Source organism: Eufriesea mexicana, unplaced genomic scaffold (assembly GCF_001483705.2).
Source record: "Eufriesea mexicana isolate 0111107269 unplaced genomic scaffold, ASM148370v2 scaffold107, whole genome shotgun sequence".
NCBI classification, from domain to species: domain Eukaryota; kingdom Metazoa; phylum Arthropoda; class Insecta; order Hymenoptera; family Apidae; genus Eufriesea; species Eufriesea mexicana.
In genome coordinates this window covers 603,658-622,449 of record NW_016908335.1, presented here as the reverse complement: position 1 = coordinate 622,449, position 18,792 = coordinate 603,658, and the positions used below count along the sequence as shown (strand labels likewise).

The following is an 18,792-nucleotide window of genomic DNA, read 5'->3' as shown; positions in this document are numbered from 1 at the left end:
TATCTCCTTCCCTCACCAATTTCCCTCCGTAAATTCGATTATCTATAGGTATACTCCTCGTCGTCGTCGTCGTCGTCGACCGTGTCTCCTCTGTCCCGCTTTCCCTCCTCCTACCAGCCCCTCGACTACCAGCCCGACGACTCTTCAACCTCATCGGCGTCCTTCTGCACCTCCAACCTTATCCTGCTCGCTCTCGCGAGCCCACCGACCTCCAAGAGCCTGTGACGCCGGCGTTTCCGAAACTATCGCCGGGACACACACAGAGGAGCCGCTGGAAGATAGAGGTCAATCACCGAGTCGAAGGAGATAGACCACGGCGATGGCGGGGTGAGGAGGGAAGATCATTTTTGGACGAAGTTAGGAGACCCGCGCTCCCCAGGGACGCTACCTTAGCTCCGAGATTGCCGGCTGGAAAATATTTGACGCTCGCAGACACGAAGTTACGCCGAGCGGACCATGGCCCACAATTTCCACGTTCCCTTCGCCGATCTATTCTACTCGTTCGGCTCGTTTTCCCCGGGACAAACCCGCGCCGATTTCCGATTTTGCGAGCTCGCGTTACGTCGCGTCGAATCTCTCGTGGCTCCGAGCGTACCCCTCGAAACGCGCCACCCTTGTCGAGGAAGGGGGGGGGGAGCGAATGCAGGTGCAAAAGTAAATGACGAAGAATAATATCCATCTGGAAGCGTAAAAGCAAAATGGTGGAATTGCGGCCGCTTAAGGGAGGAAAATCAATAGCGGTCGCTTAAGGGAGCAAAATCAATAGCGGCCGCGACGAAAACTTTATTTCCCAAGCTTCGCTCGGTAAATATTGACGCTCCGCTCGCGCGCGTTTCAATGTAACGCAAATGTTTCCCTTCGTTTGCACGCGGCTGCGAGCGCGCAATCGTCCGCCGCCTGAAATCGCTTCCGCGCGCGCCGAACGCGGGGGGATAGATTAGAAGCCGGGGGGGAGGGAGCGACCGCGACGGGGGTTCCTCGACGGTTTCGGTCCGCGCTGGGAGAGATCGGGTGATCGAATTGGCCGCGACGACGAGGTCAAAGTTCGCGCGTGCCTGCGAAACATCGATTCGATTAACCCCGTCTGCAGAGACGCTCGGAAATCGCAGCGGCGAGCCGAAAAACGGTTGCGCGTTCCCAGCGCTTTCCGCGAATTTGCATACGCCTGGCGAGGCAGCGAACGGAATGCCTGCCGCTGCCCGTTCGTCTCCTTTATTTAAAGATCCGCCGGGTATTAACGATTTTCGCGTGTATCCGATGCACGCCAGAGGCGCAGTTTATCCGGCTGCTTGTTCAAGCGGGAGTGTTTTGAAAACGTGCCAGTACATGGATGCGCGTTGCATGCGCGAGGGTTCCGTGGAACACAAAAAACGAGAGACAAGGAGAGAGAGAGAGAGAGAGAGAGGGAGGGAGAGTGGGAGAGAAAGTGAAACGAGGGAGACGCGCGTATGGGTGCAGCCGTGTAGCACGATTCACGGCCGTGCTGTGTGTATTCAGTCTTCCCAATGAAACAGTTGTTATTTTGTGGTTGGCGAGTGCACTAGAGAGATACACCGTTGGAATGGAAAGCCTCGGTCGGATAGCAAAGCAGCAATATCGCCCTCTGTCCGATCCCAGTGCGCTCCGGTATGCGCTGCTATTTTTGCCTCGCCACCGGGCTGAATCTTGAGCAACGATCGAACGTAATGTAACGCTGTATCGTAGCGAGACGGCTGGCTGGATGGCTGCTGGCTCCGATGGCTGACTGCAACGATGCAGCGCAGCGTTACGATTCATCGAGCCCGGACAGTCAGTGGAGCGAGCGTACGCTCGAGTTGACAGTGGTATATCCCATTCGCCGTCAGACACGCGACCGCCGAGAGTCTTGCGGTATGCGGGTCTCGTTGTTTCTCTTCTTTCAGAGTCTGTCGAACCCCCTCGCGAGACACGCACCGGGGAAGCAACACCCTCTTGCGTTAGGATTTAACGTCGTCTCTCCTATGATCCTATTCGCCTCTTATCTTTCTGTCTCTCGATACTGTTTCCTGGAAATTTGGAAAAAGTCTTATATAATATAATATCCTTCGATACTACTGTCGGTAACAGGCATTTGTCATCCTCAGGATGGCTCAGAATTTAGTTAGCACGCAAACTTTGACAGTTCCAACCGATTCTACCGGGAGAGAAATATCTTCTACCGGGATAGAGATATTCCGATTTATTTATTTTTACCCCGTGTACCGTTCGCGCAAAGGTCTTCCGGAGGCAAGGAAAAGGATATGAGCGTGGACCGCGTCAACGCGACGGCCACGTGGGTATTCCGAAAACGGTAGCACCAGGCCTAGCTATATTTTCCCGGTATGACGCAAAGCGGTGTCCGAGGAAGCGTTGCAGGAAATTTAGTCCGACGGTCAGGTATCGACGGGATCTGAACCGGAATTTCCGATTGCGTGGCAGTGCCGTAACATCGGTGCTTCGTGGTCCGCGACGACGTTCGCGCGTCGTTCCTCGCGTCTTCCGTTCGCCGGTAGTACCTCGTGGAAGCTGAGAAAAATCCAGGAATTCTTCTGTCGTGCTTGTTCTGCCGTAGGTGGTACTACAACAGGAACCAGAGGGAGGAGTCGGTGGAGGACTCGTCGGGACATTACGTGGTGCGAGACGGTTCGTTGGTCATACAAGGCGTCCAGGAGACGGATGCCGGGTCGTACATGTGCACCGCCAGTAATTCCGAGGGCAGCGAATCTATGGAAGTGAAGCTAACGGTGTCTGCGCCATTGAGCGTGCACGTTCAGCCGTCTATCCAGACCGTGGATCTCGGGAAAGCGGCTCATTTGGTAATCGACGATTTTCCTGCTAGACTAACGTCGCTGCCTTCGCAACGCGGTGACTTATCCGCAGCTGTTCTTCGCGCTTCCTTGCTTCTCTTTCGCCTTATACCGTTGATTTACCTTATACTTTTCAATTTCGCGCAGCCATACGCCGAAGCCGGGTGTCACGTCGCGTGAAGGAAAACGACGTACGTGGGCCGCCGTTTATCGAGCGATATTAATAAGTTTACGGTTACCGGCGAGCTTGCGGCGGCTAACGTCGCGAAACAAAAGCGGGCGGGCGCGCAGCGAGTAGATGGGAATCTCGCGGGGCAGAGGGTTCATCCGCCGGTAAATTCGCTGGCATCCGAGCCATTTGCCGCGGCGATCCACGTCCCGGGGTAATCGGATTTTTACGAGGGCCACGGCGGAAAGGTTGATTCCGAGCCACGATGGCGCTCGCGTTTCGCCGTCTCTTCTCGCAGCCACCCCTCGGCTGCCGTCCTAGGCTATCCCTGTGCCACGGGGATGGCAATCTCGTTTTCGGAAGGAAGCGCGGCGGATTCGAGGTCGCTGGTACGACGAGGTTCTCATCGGTTGCCTTTTTCTCTAAACTGCTTTTCAGACGTGCAGCGCGAGTGGATTCCCGCAGGCGGCGCTGTACTGGCTGAAGGACGGTCAGCCATTGAGAACCGGCGCTCGCATAAGGGCGGTTACCAGGGAACGTATTTCCGTGATGTCGGTTGCAAGGGAGGATCGCGGCATGTACCAGTGCTTTGTGAGGAACGAGTATGAAATGGCTCAAGGAATCGCGGAATTGCGGCTGGGCGGTGAGTCTTTGTTTGCTTAGCGTTTACCGCGCACAGTCGCGTGTGGGTGCAGCGCGATCGTGTGCTCGTATCGCCGCGGGGGCGGAAACGAGAGGCGAGGAGAGAAAGAAAAAATGGCCTGACCGATGGAACATGCTTTCCCCGGGTGGTAATCTCGCGTGATACGGGGCCCGGATCGTTTTATTAAATCGTCGTCGAGCGTCGTTTGAACGGATATTCGAGATTGCCCGTTTAATTCTGTCCGCGTGCTACGTAATCGTCTTTTTCTTCGGGAAAGGGGCTCGGGCCAGCTACGCGTCCCGACGCCGCGTCCCGACTCCGCGTAATATCCATTATACAGTTTAAACGATTTTAAGCAACCCCCTGTATCCCGCTTTTTCCTCGCCGTCGGATAGAAGCAGCTTAACGAACGTTCCGCGAAATGAAACGTTTAAGACACTCCGGCGTGCCATCTAACGACGACACCGGCGTCGTCCACGGCCACAGCTTTCGATTGCTCCGCTCCAGAATCGAGAGAGAGAGAGAGAGAGAGAGAGAGAGAGAGGAACTTCTCGGTGCTGGTGCCGGTGGAAAGCTTGGACGCTCGTTAAACCCTCGCGTGGAATTTATATCCCGTTCCGACCACCCTCGCGACTTTGGAATCGGCTCGGCTAACCGAAAACCACTCGGTCCTCTCGATCCTCTTCTCCCCTTATTCCTCTTGGTTCGTTCTATTCGAGACGCCTTGACGCTGACACCGGAGAAACGCGGCCCAGCGGGGTGTCGGAAAGACAGACTCGGAGATGGAGGAAGGACGAAATGGGGCGGTCTGGCACGGTGCAGGGGCTGCGGAGGGAGGGTGGATTTGTTTGTCGAGCGAATGGTTCCGCGGTGATAGGTTGCCGGTGGTTAATGCAGCGGAACTCTTCCCCATACGATCCATTCCAGGTTTGCGTGCCACTCCATCGTAACGCGTTTTCCATCACGGAGCCGCACCGCTTTCCTCTGGGGAAGTACGTGCCATTTTTGCGCGAAAATGGCCGCATCGCTCTTGCGATCGTGCCTCGCGACGGAAATCGCTGTTTGCAGCCCGTTAATCGCGTCGCTCGCTCCGATCCCCTACGCTTTTAATTATTAAATCTCCGTCCTGACGGATTCGCGCGTGTTCCGCGTCGCCATCGTCGTCCATCTTTAACGTCCGATGACCAACTGCGCGTTCGAATCTCTGTGACGATCAGCTCTCGATCGAATCTCGCTCGAGGATCCATCGGATCTCGATCTTCTCGAGGCAAGGGGAGACAAAGAGAAAGGATGAGATGGCCGAACATGGAAGAGCGCGAAACAATCTGGATGTTGGTTGCAGGTTGAAGCGATAAAACGGACTTTTGACTCGGTGGCCTACAAAACGCTTTCGTCTTCTTCTTGCTCCATCCGCAGCCGGCGATAAAGCGTGTCAAACGATTACAATCGAGCGTTCGCGCCCAGGCCGCGTCTCCCGGCACGGTTTCGAGATACACCATCTGCAGCACTCGGTGACGCTTTGCCACGGCCAAGCGCTATTTCGATGTAAAACAGCCGGGAATGCGAGCGAAACGGCGATGTCTTGTTTTTTTCCTCGCTTTCCATTCACTTCCGCGTATCGGTTCCCGTCATATTTCGACCGGTCGCGATGCTTTTTCCATTAGCCGTGCATCCCCACGTTGTTCTCCCATCGCGATCGCGAGAGTTACGGCCACGAAGATTTCAATTAAAACACTTTTACCAAGGCAGATTGCCTTCGTCCGGCCGCGGGCACCGTTACACGGATAAAGTGTCCGCACGAGCGATTTCACGCGCGCCGAAGAGAGCAGGCCTGGTTTCACCCCGTTCCATCCTCTTTCACCCTCTTTCGCCCCGTTTCGCGGCTATCGTTCGACGTACCGAAACCCGCTCCCTCTCGTAACGTATTTTCCATCGCGAGCGTCGCGGCGCCGCGGGCATCACGCGCTATTTTTGCGCGAAAATGGCCTCGTTTGCTGTCCGCCGCTCACCGGTCCATCCCAGCGTGCTGCATTAATACCCTATCGAGAACCACGCGATACCCGAATTTCCCAGGTCGCCGTTTTCCTCCGACGATTTGCTCGCGATGGAAAGTTCCGCGTACTTTCGCCGCCATTAGCCACGAGCTAACCTCGATGGTCGTTGAAACTTGAAATTTTCTTCCCCGCGAACGAAAAAACGTCGGTTCTCGTTTGATCGACACTAGCCAAACGATACAACGGCGTTGGTCTCGGGATACGCTTGCTTTTCTTTCCATCGGTTCAACGATCCACCGTGGTCGAGTATCGGTGGTGAAACTATTTCCTCGGTAGCCGCAGCCGCCATTCCGCGGGGCGCGGGGTAATTGGAGAGACGAAGGAGAGTAGGTTCCCGATGGCGGGGTGCCATAGAAACAAGAACACTGGCAAACAACGGTAATGGATTCAACCTTTGAACGCTTCACCCGCAATTGCATCTGCCCGCAATAACTTGCCATCGCCGCCAGGTAGCCGCGCTAAGCGACTTTTCATTAGCTTTAAACTCCGCTACGATTCCGCCTTCGTCCAAGTTTCATCTGCCGGCTAGTAATCCCGCGAAAAGATTCGGTCCTCGCGAAGAATTCGCTGGGGAATCTTCGAAAGAGTTCCTCGCAGTCGAACGAGCGTCTCTTGGCCCGACTTAGTCGCGAAACCAGCTTTAGGTGGTCCAACGAGACATGTCAGCGGAGGCAGACGTTCGCGAGAAAGTAAAAAGCAAGTGCCGACTCGATCGCGTATTATTTATCCCTAGATCGCGTATATTTGGCACAAACGTGACAGTTAATGACGAAAATGAGCGCCATTGATCTAGAAATCATCGTGACTGTATCCTGTCCAATCAGACGAGGCAGAGTGTTTGGGTTTAGAATAAAAGTGACCACGTGTAAGAGGATTGACTGCAAAGAATATTTATGATAGAGGTTAGGGATGCGTCCAGAGTGGTTGAAGTACCTGGCCCACCCATGATTGAGAAGGAAGACCTGAGTATTGAAAGAATAAACTCTAATACATTTTCCGTTGTTTATACTACAGTTTATTTAATACTTAATATAATTCTGTTTTCACATTTCCATCTCCAGCACCACGTGCACAACCTTATATCCCCACGACGAGCAACAGACGACTGACGACTTAGCCATCCTTTGTCTTGTGTCGCACCAAGCCATCAGCACACAGATAAACAAAACACACCAGATCACATACATATGCAAATGTAATGTCCAATAAGTATAAAAGATAGCAGAATGAATTGTTTGGAAAGACAGTCTATCAGTTTCAGTTTACAGTGTCAGTTTATGAAAGTCAGTTGTAAGAGTCAGTCTTAACTCTTTGCACTCGACGATTTTTTGGCTAGAGAAGGGTAGAAATTCAAAGATTCTCTACTAAGAACCTGACAATACTTTTTTAAGCAGTGAATAAAAAATTGCATGATATTAGAATTGTAGAATCATTTGACTTCGATACTTGGCACACTGTTACATTGCGTTAAATTTGATATATCAATTGATATCGATCTTCCAAATTTTATGAAACCGTGACCGAAGCTCGCCTCTCGAGTGCAAAGGGTTAAGAAAGATCAGAAGAGTGTATCCACAATGAATCTCTCTTGCTTCATGGCTAATCGCTGTCATTCTATATAGAAGCTTATTTCTTTCTATTAAAAAGCCATCGACACTGTCTCAAGTTAGTTCAGCCAAAAACGATCCTACATTTAAGGCTATCTAAGTGTCTGTACAGACTCTACCCTGTCCGCACCTCGATCACGTAGAGTTGCTCTACCTCGTCTGATTGAACAAACTAGGGACAAAATGGCGACCGCAGGAAGCGGTCTGGAGTTCTTTAAACGAACGGAGCGAACATTTACTCGACTTTTCAAATCTATAATTCGTTTTCCATTGGCACGGATCAAATCCCACGCGTGTGGCTATACACTTGTTAGGCTGGTTGGCGTCGTTTTCCCCCGTGGAACCGATGATCGGATGAAGCGTGTCGATATTGGATAGTGGAAAATTCGTGGCGTCCCATTAGTTGGCAGTTGAAATTCTTCCCGGTCGCATGATTTCTAAGCTGCAGGGCATACAGTGTACATTAGGTGGGGATTGCCCGCAGCACGATGGGATAGTTAGTACCGCCACCCTGGATTTGCATACGCTAACGAGATTCCTGCGGTTTTGCCGATGCTTTGCATGCCGGCCCGGCACGATCTCGCTCCAGCCTGCAGCTCTGGCTGCGTCTATTTATTATGCGTCATAGATACGTCAGGGAAGAAGGCACGTCAGGGAACGGGAGGGAAGGAGACGCCGGGAAATGGGGAAGACGAGAGCGAGAGGGCGAGTGCTGGTAGTTACCGCGAGTACTCGCACTCTCGAGAAGCGAACGTCGCGTCACGACTGCCTCTATTAAGCGGGCCGTTCCGCTTTGCCGGAAAATTCGCCGATCGGAAACCGCGTTTCCGGCAATTGCCTCGCTTTCGAAATATATCTCGGGCAAGTTCGGGAGGAAATATTTGGTATACGAAGAAACCAGACGCGGACCTTATCGAGCGGAGTCGTAGAATTTCCTAGAATTTCGCGTACGTTGCATGGATGGATGCAGGTGTGCGTGCGTACGTATAATACGTAAATGACTTTTTGGGTTATCGACGTGAGCCGTTTCGCTGGGCCTCTCGACACGAAGCGTAGCCTGCGAGCGGGCTGCCGCGGGCAACTGGGTCGCGAGCATATTCGAAAGACGCGCAATTAAACGGTCGAAAGGAAATTCGGTTAACGGTCGCCGAGAGATAGGTTTCGTTCGACCGGCACGGATCGCGGTTACGACGGATATAACAAGGAGGAGGGAACGGAAGAGGACGGGCCTTAAATCGCGGCGCAAACGGTGAAATTTGCCCGCCCCTAAACGGCTGGAAATTAAGTTTCTCCGCGAGGCGCGACGGTGCCGGCGGATTTTTAATTTAAATTGCAACCAGCGCAGAACCGTCTAGCAGACGCGCCCGCGAGTACTGGTTATATTTGACGACAGCCTCGGCTATTATTTACACGGGGATTCTCGTTTTCTTCCCAGGCGAACGATAAACAAGCGGTCTACCCTGTTAACGTTTCATTAACATCAACCTCGTTCGCCGAACCAGCGCTTTTGCCGCACGAAAGTGTCTCGTATAACCGGCGAAACGTGCCGGTGGTCGGATTAAACTCTTAAAAAACGGGAACGAGATTTCAGAAATATTTGACGGATTTTTCCGCCGCTGCGGAAAGCGCGAACGCCGGGGAAGAAGGAAAGTTGCGTTGGCTATTTAATTTGCATAATTTTACGATAAATACAAAGCGCGGAAAGCTCTACCTTCGCGATATTCTCTGTCCTTTCTCTCCTTTATTTATGTCTTTTTCCGCCGACCGTTTCGAGCCGTCTTGGTAAACAGGCAACCCCGGGACAGCACGCTTTTAAAGATTATTCCGCGCGCTCGAGGAAACCCGGACGCAAAGTTGGCTTCGCGCAGCCAGCTCCGAAGGCGAAATAACGAGGCGGACTAATTGGACAGACGTAATTGTTAATTTACTAATAGCTTCCTTGGTCCGGCAGTCTTTTAATTATACGCGCCGTCCTCGCGTCGGCTCGGCGTGATTTCGAATTTTCATTACGTAGTTAGCCGGCTCTGGCCAAGGTGAAACGCGATAGTCCCGTCCCGCGAACGGTGTCGCCGAGCCTCCTGAATATACCTCCACTCTTTTCCACTTTACCCTCCGTGAATCACCTTACCACGGAAAATTCTCGCAAAGAGGATCGCCTTATAGCGCAACGCGTATCGTACTTAGCCGTTCGAGGGTCAGGGGTCATCGAAGGAATCTCTCGTGCAAAACCATCGAGTACCGTGAGCTTCTGTTTCGGTTCGTCCTGAAAAATGCGAAGCCCTCGTTGTTTACATCGTTGCGAGCATCGGTCCAATCAGGAAAGCAGTTTAACTCTTGAACGCATAGTATCGCGTACGGTGTCGCCGAGTATCGTGAATATACTTCACTCTCTTCCACCTAACCCTCCGTAGATCACCGTCGCCACGATTTCCGCGTCCACGGAAAATTCTCGCAAAGAGGATCGCCTTATAGCGCAACGCGTACGTATGTACCTGTGTTGTACTTAGCCGTTCAAGGATCAGGGACCTTAAAAGTACTCTCTCGTGCGAAACCATCGAATACCGTGACTCTTTGTTTCGATTCCTCCTGAAAAATACGAAGCACTCGTTGTTTACCGTGACTATCGGTTCAGCCAGGAAAGCAGTTTAGCATTTGAACGCGCGTATCGCGTACAGTGTCGCCGAGCCTCGTGAATATACCTTCACCCTTTTCCACCTTTCCACGATTTTCGCGTTCACGGAAAATTCTCGCAGAGAATCGCCTTATAGCGCAACGCGTACGTATGTACCTGTGTTGTACTTAGCCGTACAAGGGTCAGGGACCATAGAAGTACTCTCTCGTGCGAAACCATCGAATACCGTGACTCTTTGTTTCGATTCCTCCTGAAAAATACGAAGCACCCGTTGTTTACCTTGACTATCGGTCCAGTCAGGAAAGCAGTTTAGCATTGGAACGCACGGTATCGCGTACAGTGTCGCCGAGCCTCGTGAATATACCTCCACCCTTTTCCACCTTTCCACGATTTTCGCGTTCACGGAAAATTCTCGCAGAGGATCGCTTTATAGCGCAACGCGTACGTATATACCTGTATTGTACTTTGCCGCTCGAGGGTCAGGGGTCATCGAAGAAATCTCTTATGAAACACCGAAATCTCGTCGAGTGACGTCGCCCTTTGTTTCGATTCACCCTGAAAAATGCGAAGCTCCCGTTGCTTACCGCGAACATCGGTCCAGCCAGGAAAGCAGTTTAGCATTGAAACACATGGTATCCCATCGCGTTGAAACGGCCCTTTTCTGTACAAAATCCGCGCAGAGTGGTTATGCTTGGTTCGCTTGGAGTATCGTTAAAACCGAGGAGTCATTACGATGGAATTCGAACGTACCTTCAATCGCGTATCGCGTCCCGATGAAACGGCACTTCTCCGCGCTGAGTCTGAACAGCGCGATCATGCTTCGTTTGCCTCGAGTGCCGCTGAAACTGAGGGGTCTTTACGGTAGAATTCGAACATACCGTTAATTCCGCGCCGCGTCCCGATTTAATGACACTCTTGCGCGCAAAAGCCGAACAGTTAAACGACACCTGCTGGCTCTCGAACGGACGCAGACATCGCGAGAATCGAGAGGAGACTCGTAGAGAACGGTGGATCCGAGAGATCCGAAAGATAGTCGGATTTGCGGGGACAAAGGGAGGGAAGGGAGGGAAAAAATAAAGGAAACTCGGACGCGAAAGAAACGCCAAGTTTTCAGCCGATGTTTTTCTCGGATACACTTGACACTTGGCAGCAAGGAGGCCGACGTCGCAGGCGGAGAAAGCGTCCAAGTCGCAACACGCCGGGGCACGGTTGGGTGGAAGAATCAAGGTATGCATACGAAAAGTTGGAGGAAAGTCGGCTGTTATTTCGTAGTCGACGTGCTCGCGCTTATGAAGTTCATGAATTCATTACCGGCAGGGCTCGTTACGCGGGGCGGCACGTTCATTTAGAGCCCTCCTGGAACTGGAACGCATGCCTGCGAACGCGCCGCGGTTATTTTCAATGTTTCTTCGTTAAGTCGAGCCACTCTTAATCCCCGGGTTTCATTAATCTTCGGGCCAATTATTTAGTACAAAATCCTGCTGCTTATTAAGGCTCACTTAACGAGAAAGGACGCGATGGCAGGCTAGGAGGCCATCGAGATGGACGTAGCGAGGCCGCCATGTTGGTCGAGCCACGAGGCGTCGCGACTTTGCGGATTAACCGATTCGTACAGTTTCGATATCGAGTTTTCCTGGTTGGACTCAAAAATCGATGGCTCTTCTCCTGGACAGGAGGAAAACGTGTAAGCAACCCTGCTGTAACGTTGACCCGGATTCTGTCACGGTTACCCCCTAATAGTCGAAAACCCCGAAGGCAACGCGTGTCGCCGATTTTCTTAGTCGTCTAACTCACTGGTCCAACAACTCGACAGCGTTGAAACGCAGAGATTCGCTCGGTCGTCTGCCGAGCTCGTTTAATCCGACAGGCAGGATCGAAGATTAGACAGCGCGGCGCGAGGATAGAGCGAGGATAGAGCGAGGATCGAGCACGGAGTCTATCTCGTAAATAAATAGCCGGATATTAGCGGAGTGGTGGTAGCGGCGGGACGTAGAAGTAGGTGGTAATTAGCGGAGGAGAATCCAGGGTCGATCGGGAAGCTGGTGGAACGAGGCACGACGATCGTCGAGAGAGATTACGCTGGCAGAAGCGAGAAAGCGGGGCGGCGGGTGCGAGCAAGACGGAAGGGTGAAAAGACGGGGAAAGAGAGGGTGGTTAGAGGGAAAGCCGTGGAACGGCGTGTTGGTATTTCGATGCTTCGAGGTATGCGTAATCCGAGCACAACGTCTGTTAACAGAGATCGCGCCGCAGCTGGTCTACAGGTTTATCGAACAGACAATGCAGACCGGTCCATCGGTTTCTCTGAAATGCAGCGCCGCGGGTAATCCCACGCCGCAAATTTCCTGGCTGCTGGATGGATTTCCGCTTCCGCAAAACGACAGACTCCTGATTGGCCAGTACGTGACCGTGTACGGGGACGTAATATCGCACGTGAACATCTCGTCGGTGAAGTCCGAAGACGGGGGCGAGTACCAGTGCATCGCGAGCAGCCGCGCTGGCGAGGCCAGCCACTCGGCGAGGCTCAATATTTACGGTGAGTACTCCGTAGGGGTAAGAGCCGGAGAAAGAGACGGCGGGAGCGAAAAAGAGAGAGAGAGAGAGAGAGAGAGAGAGTAAAGACTGTTAAGGAGAAGAATCGCCGGCCGGTGTCGATTGAAATTGACTGGAAACCCCGGGGAATATTACCTTCTCTCTCTCTCGCTCCACCTCTCTCCCGCACCCACGGCTCGAATCGATCGCCGGGAATATCGGCTCCATGGGATCCTTTGTCATTAACCACCATTCTTGTAGACGTGGTTTCTGTTAATTAAAAACCGCCGCGTAGCTCTTGTTTTATCAATGGATTTACTACGCTCAGCGCCACTAGTTCCGCGTGTCCGACCAGGGCTAAGATCTTCTTACCTTGCCTTTTGCTTTCAACTTTCCGCGTAAGTTATCTATTCGCGCGATGGATAATTTACGCGATAATTGACGGCACCGTGTGACGACGGAGATTTTAGCTCGTACCGCGGTGAATCTTATTTTTCGTGACACTGGACGCGGATGGAAACCCGGAGGCCGCGCCAGAGGGGAATAGCTCGAAGCGAAATATATGTTTCGTTGCTTGTCAATCGCAGGTTTGCCATATGTCAGGCCCATGTCGACGGTTTCGGCGGTCGCTGGGAAACAGTTCCACATCAAATGCCCGGTCGCTGGCTACCCCATCGAATCGATCGTTTGGGAGAAAGGCGAGTATTAATATATGTCCTTTTATCCACAGCGAAGCGATCGTTTTATTTCGAGGTTACGTATCGCGATGGATCGCGATTACGAGATAAATTAATCGGTCACGTTGTCGCCAGACGGGGTAAGGCTGCCCACCAACATGAGACAGAGGGTCGCGAACGGCACCCTGTACATCGATACGGTGCAACGAGCCGCCGATCAGGGCACGTACACGTGCACCGCCAGAAACAAGCATAACTTCACCTCTCAACGTTCAGTCGAAGTGCGCGTTCTAGGTGAGTGAACTGAAAGCAAATATTTTCCGATACCGGTCTCTTTTGCAGGCTTCACAGGGCCAGGACGATTTAATTTGCCACGGTATCTGAACTCCACTGGTCACGTGCGGTGCACCCGGCTCATTCGTTTCCATTCCTACCTTCGCGCACCGTGTTTGCCGAGTTTTCATCCGCGAGATATTAATATGTAACCACCCCCGGAGACTTTTAACGTTTACGCTCCTTAAAGCGTCTCCCGCGTTTTCAATTTTCATTTCGCGCAATCGGTATCTCGGATCACGAGTCTCGCGATTATTTCGCTCTTCGAGGGTTTCGAAGGTTTGCGACAGCGACCGCGGTGAAAAATACGAATCCGGACGGTTTATTCGTTTACTCGTTCTACTTAACCATTATCGCTTCGAGCGAATCTCTCGTGCACCATTGACGTTTCGCGATACATGTTCGATTACGTTTTCTTCCTTATTCTCGTGTCGTTATCGCGTCCCAAACGCGACGATTGAATGCTCCAATTGCCGGTCGATATTCGGGCTAAATAGTCGCAGCGATAAAGGATAATTACCCTTACGCGCGTACGAGACTCCGCGTTACGCGACGTTCGTTGGGGGGTTGAAAATGGACGTGGAAACACGCGAGAGTGGCTGAAAGAAGGAAAGTCGTTCGGGCGAATCCGCGCCCGCAAAGAGCCAAGCCCGTATATGACCGTGCGTGACCATTAGAGATATCAAAGAACGATTATCAACGGATAATCACAACAGTGATATACCCGAAATTATATCATCCCTTTGTCCGATACGTTCTGCCCCATCCCGGCTCCCCGCCACTTGCAGCCGTCCCCTCCGTGATTTTCCATCCCCACGGCAATCGCATATTAATTACAATTCGCGTATGCATAACATCCCGGCGTGTTTGATGCGTACCGCCAAATTTACCCTCGCGCAAAATGTTTCTGTATTAGGTTTACGGAGCAAATTCCGTGTACTCCATTGTTCATCGCTAGGCGTGATTAGTTAACGCGAGGCAGCATCGCTTCGGGTTGCACCGAGTTTAATTTTCCGACCACGGCAACATCCGCGCCGCGAGGCTACCAGCTTTGCCTCCTCGTACTCGCGCGCTCCGCAACGCACCCCCTTTTCTCGAACGCACCCCCCGACACGGTCCTCGTCCCGCGACACTTTCCGCGTACTTGGCCGCGACTTCTTCGAGCGTTCACGCGCCTTTTCCTCCGCTCGTCCGTCCCCGTGACGCTCCATCGAACGGAGAGGAACGTTGAACGAAAGCGGATCGCGGGAGATAAATTCGATTCCGCGCAAACACTCGAGCAGTTCGCGCAGTTTAATAGACGTTGCCTCGCGTGAAGTCCGTGGAACGCTCTCTATATCTATGATTCCGACGCTGGCGAAGCGCGACGGAAGTTGGAAAAATTCGAGAAACTTGCCGTAAGTTGCCTCAAAGGATCCTCTCTCACTCTCTCTCACTCTTTCTCTCTCTCTCTCTCTCTCTCTCTCTCTCTTTCTCTCTGTCTTTCTTCACTTTAGCTGGCGCTCCGGTGAAGCGGGAATATCGTTGGCGCGACCCCTAATCGCGGCAGCCGGCAATCGTATCGCGCCGCCATTTTGTATACTTTGAGAAAGTACTTAAAAGCGATCCTCCGAGAGGCGAGCAAGCAATCGCTTCTCCGTTTCGCCAACCTTGCCGCGAAGTCTACCGCGTTCCCAAGACCGGTAACGCGTTGGGACGACCGGGGAAAAAAGGCAACTGCCGAAACTCTCCGGTTGGGAAATCCGATTCGATTAAACGTCGAAGCGTTCTCCGCGAAAGTGATACGTATTACGGGTGTCGATAGTTCTCGCGGCGTCAAAGTTAATTAACCTCCTCCTAGACGATTCCAAGTCGCTCGCGCTGACCGAGGCTGGGTTATTTGCCCTGGGTGGTCGGTATTTGCACGAATGGAATCGTGGACGCGATTAACAGACGCGAACCGGTTCGCTTCGTCTTAACCCGCTTCTACCGCCGCCGGAGCCATCGCCAGGCTTAAACTGCAGCAAAGGAGACAATGAAAAGGGAAGTGCGCGCACGGTACGCGTGCCTAGGATGCTTCTGCCACGGCTAAGTCGAGCTGCACGCAGCGAGGTCTTCGAGGTCTCGGGACACGATCCGGAAACGTTTCTCGAGATCGCGTGGAAATTTCTTAGGATAGCTCCTTGTCGTACGATCGTACGAGAGGGATCACGATGCAACGTGTGTATATATACATGTGCGCTAGGGTGTGTACGTGTGCGTGTATGCGTTCATCTCTCTCTCTCTCTCTATCTATCTCTCTGTCTTTCTTCTCTGTCTCTCTTCATCTATCTTCTCTATGTGCGTCAACGGATATCCGTGCGTTTGACAACACTCCGCGAACGAACCCACGCACCAAGAGCACAGCACTTCACTGCATCGCTCAAGCATCTGTCCTTGCACGCGCTCGCCTAACTGCTCTGTATATTACATCACGTACTACTACGTGTACTTTTGTACATAAAAATTCATAGCGCGCCGATGCCACGTACTATCCGGAGGGGTACGGGGCCGGTCCACGCGTGTACGAACGCGCGCGCTCCCGTCGCACACGGCCCGCTTCGGACAAACCCCGTCACTGGTATATAGCAGTGTATAGCAGTGTCTCTGATCCTCGGTTTAATCGCGTCGCGCATCGAGTCCTCGGCGCGGGACGAAACGCCTTGCCAGCTCCCAAGGAGGATCCCATGCGTCCTCTCCGCGACAGCGAGATAACACTGGGCAGAGGAAAAATATCGCTGACCGGGTAAATATCGACGCGCGTCGCCCGATATCGTTGCTATTCGCCTTTTACGTCCCGCGTTACGGTGGCCGCTCGTGACTTATGAAACATTTATCCTTATCCGTCGATCCGGCGTATAAAGCGATACGTTTCCGATAAACGATAGAGCTCGCTCAGCCGAAGCCGATTCGGATATCGTAAATTTGTTAGCCGACGTTCCGTTTACTTTACGTATCCACCTTCCGCGTACCTTAAACGAGCGATGCTCCTCGGCGAACCCCATCCACCGGGTTAATTCGCCGCGATCGAAACTACCGTCTACGACCCATTCGTGTCCCCTTTCGCCGGTCTCGTCGCGCGGAAAAATACCGGAAGCCGAGACGAGCGTGTAACTCTGGGATCTGGTAATACCGGTAATACCGGTAACACCGGGTACTCGCGGCGAAAGACCGGAAGCCATCGTCGGCGCGAAACCGCGATCGTGGCGAGCCCTCGATCGGAGTGGCGCGACTTTAAAATGGAGCGCGCCGTGTGTACTCGAGAGCGCGTGCACGTACCACCTGTACATAAATACGCTGTTGTCGAAGCATCGATATTCTATTAACGCGACACAGTCGCCGTTTCTTTCGCGCGATGCGCACTTCACCGCTCGAGCACGCCCCACTCGACGAAAAATATTGGCCGCTTATCGAGCCGCCTCGCATCGCTGCGAACGAGCTCGATTTCACGGGCAATTTTCATAATCGAGCACGAAGGAAACGCTCGGGCAGCGAAACAGCGACCATGCTTATAAACGCCGGCGAATTACGGCTCGGTTGGAAAGCAATCAACCGGAGTGGTTGTAACCGATCGATTGTATTCCGTTTGCGGGGGTGAAAATTTCGCGCGCTCCTATGGCTGCGAAAGTCCGTTTATCGGCACGATGGCGCTCGAACGGTGCTCGCGAGCCGCGAATTAATTGCGAAAGCTTGTCGACGCCGATATTCCGCGCGGGCCCAGGGCGAGGGGAATCTTTGAAACGAAAAAACGAGGATCGTTCGATCGTAGCGAGTTCATTAATACGATCCGTGCCGCGGCGAGGGCGAATTTTTCGCGAATTCCTCGTGCCACTCGTAACCCGGACGTTGGCGGAGGGTTGCCGGGGGTGGCACGACTGAACGCCGCCCGGGTGGGGGTTGGGAAAGTGAAAACCGATCGACGAAAAATTTTACGCCGCGCCGGCCACGGTTAAATATCAATTATCACGCTTGTTCCCCCGTAACTCGGCTTTCACCTCGTATACCGGGGGCAAGAAACGCGTTTCGTTACGATTATCTGGGGCCCGGGCTTGCTCGGGGCGCCTCGCGATGTTAAATGCCGAGATAAAAAGGATCGCGAGCGCGTATTCGCCCGTTGGGGTTGCATATGTAATTACGCGAACACGGTTCGGCGTGCGAGAATCGCGTTTCGTGTCGTTCTTTGATCGCGCGATTTTCACGGGCTCGTCTCGAGCAATTTAACGAGAACAATGCCGGTGAATCGCGTCTTTGAGGCGCGTTTTGCCCGCTACGGAACGCGGACATTGTTTGCGACAATTTTTGCTAATTTCCCTCCTCCCTTGGAGCAACGAACCAGGGTTTAGGAGGATACTCGCTCGGTGATTGGCAGTTAATTCTTAATCGAGGGGATTAAACGCGTGTTGCGTAACCGATGGAACGCTGTTCATTGGATTCCGATAAAAAAATAACTGCAACGCTCGCTTCATCCAATTAAACAAGTTACTCCGCTGATATCGGATTAATTCCTAACGGCAGGGATTAAAAAATTAGCCACGAGTCGAAGATCGAAATTCGGTTGGAAAATCGAGCGAATTAACGAATCGGCCTTCTTCGACCGGCAAAACCGGTGCTCCTCGAGTGAAGTTCGCAACGCGCGCTCCTCTATCTCTATCGAGCTATCTGTTTCTACACACATATATATATATATATATATAGACAACCGCAACGTGAAACGACATTCCTTTGTGTGTCGCGCATTAGGACACTTCGCAACGACCGGATTACGCTTTCTAATAAAATTCCGTCCCGCGTCCAAGGAAAGTATTCTTTGAAGCATCCTCAAAGCCGTTGTTTTCGGGTCTTAATTTAGCGATGCGCGCGGCCCAGGCATGGAAATTTAATTAACGCCGGTGTAATTACAAGCTGGCACAACACGGCCGGCCTTTGACCCCGCGCCGCTTTCATTATGTGTCAGACGTATGTACACTTTCGACGCGTATCGTCACGTATGGATCGTGCGATTCCGATCGTCGCGCGGAGTGTCCTAAGTGTGCCAGCTTTCTGTCTCGACCGGTGTCGCGGAATTCTCGATTTTTCTTTTATCCTATCGTCGCTGCGTCGTTAATTCGACGGCATCGACGGACGATCGGAAACCGTCGGGTCGACGCGTGTGCGTTCGGCCCGCATCTTCCCTCCCGATGATATATTTCTCGTCTGTCTTCCTCGACCACCATCGAACGCACACGGGATCGTCCGATGCGAGAAGGAAAAAGAAAAATATGGGAATAAAAGAAAATGCTGAAAAAAAAGAGAGAAAAAAAAGAAAATACGCGTTTTCTCTATATAG

General features: G+C 52.5%; 1 protein-coding gene across 2 annotated transcripts in view; it reads left to right on the top strand.

Moving 5' to 3' along the window:
- LOC108555349 (Down syndrome cell adhesion molecule-like protein Dscam2) overlaps positions 1-18,792 on the top strand; it is a 134,181-nt gene that overhangs the window by 68,696 nt on the left and 46,693 nt on the right. For both annotated transcript variants that reach the window (XM_017910957.1, XM_017910956.1), the window contains exons 6-10: positions 2,570-2,813; positions 3,412-3,616; positions 12,146-12,442; positions 13,026-13,136; positions 13,251-13,409. In XM_017910957.1, the coding sequence (XP_017766446.1) occupies positions 2,570-2,813; positions 3,412-3,616; positions 12,146-12,442; positions 13,026-13,136; positions 13,251-13,409 (1,016 nt within the window). The remainder of the gene's footprint in view (positions 1-2,569; positions 2,814-3,411; positions 3,617-12,145; positions 12,443-13,025; positions 13,137-13,250; positions 13,410-18,792) is intronic.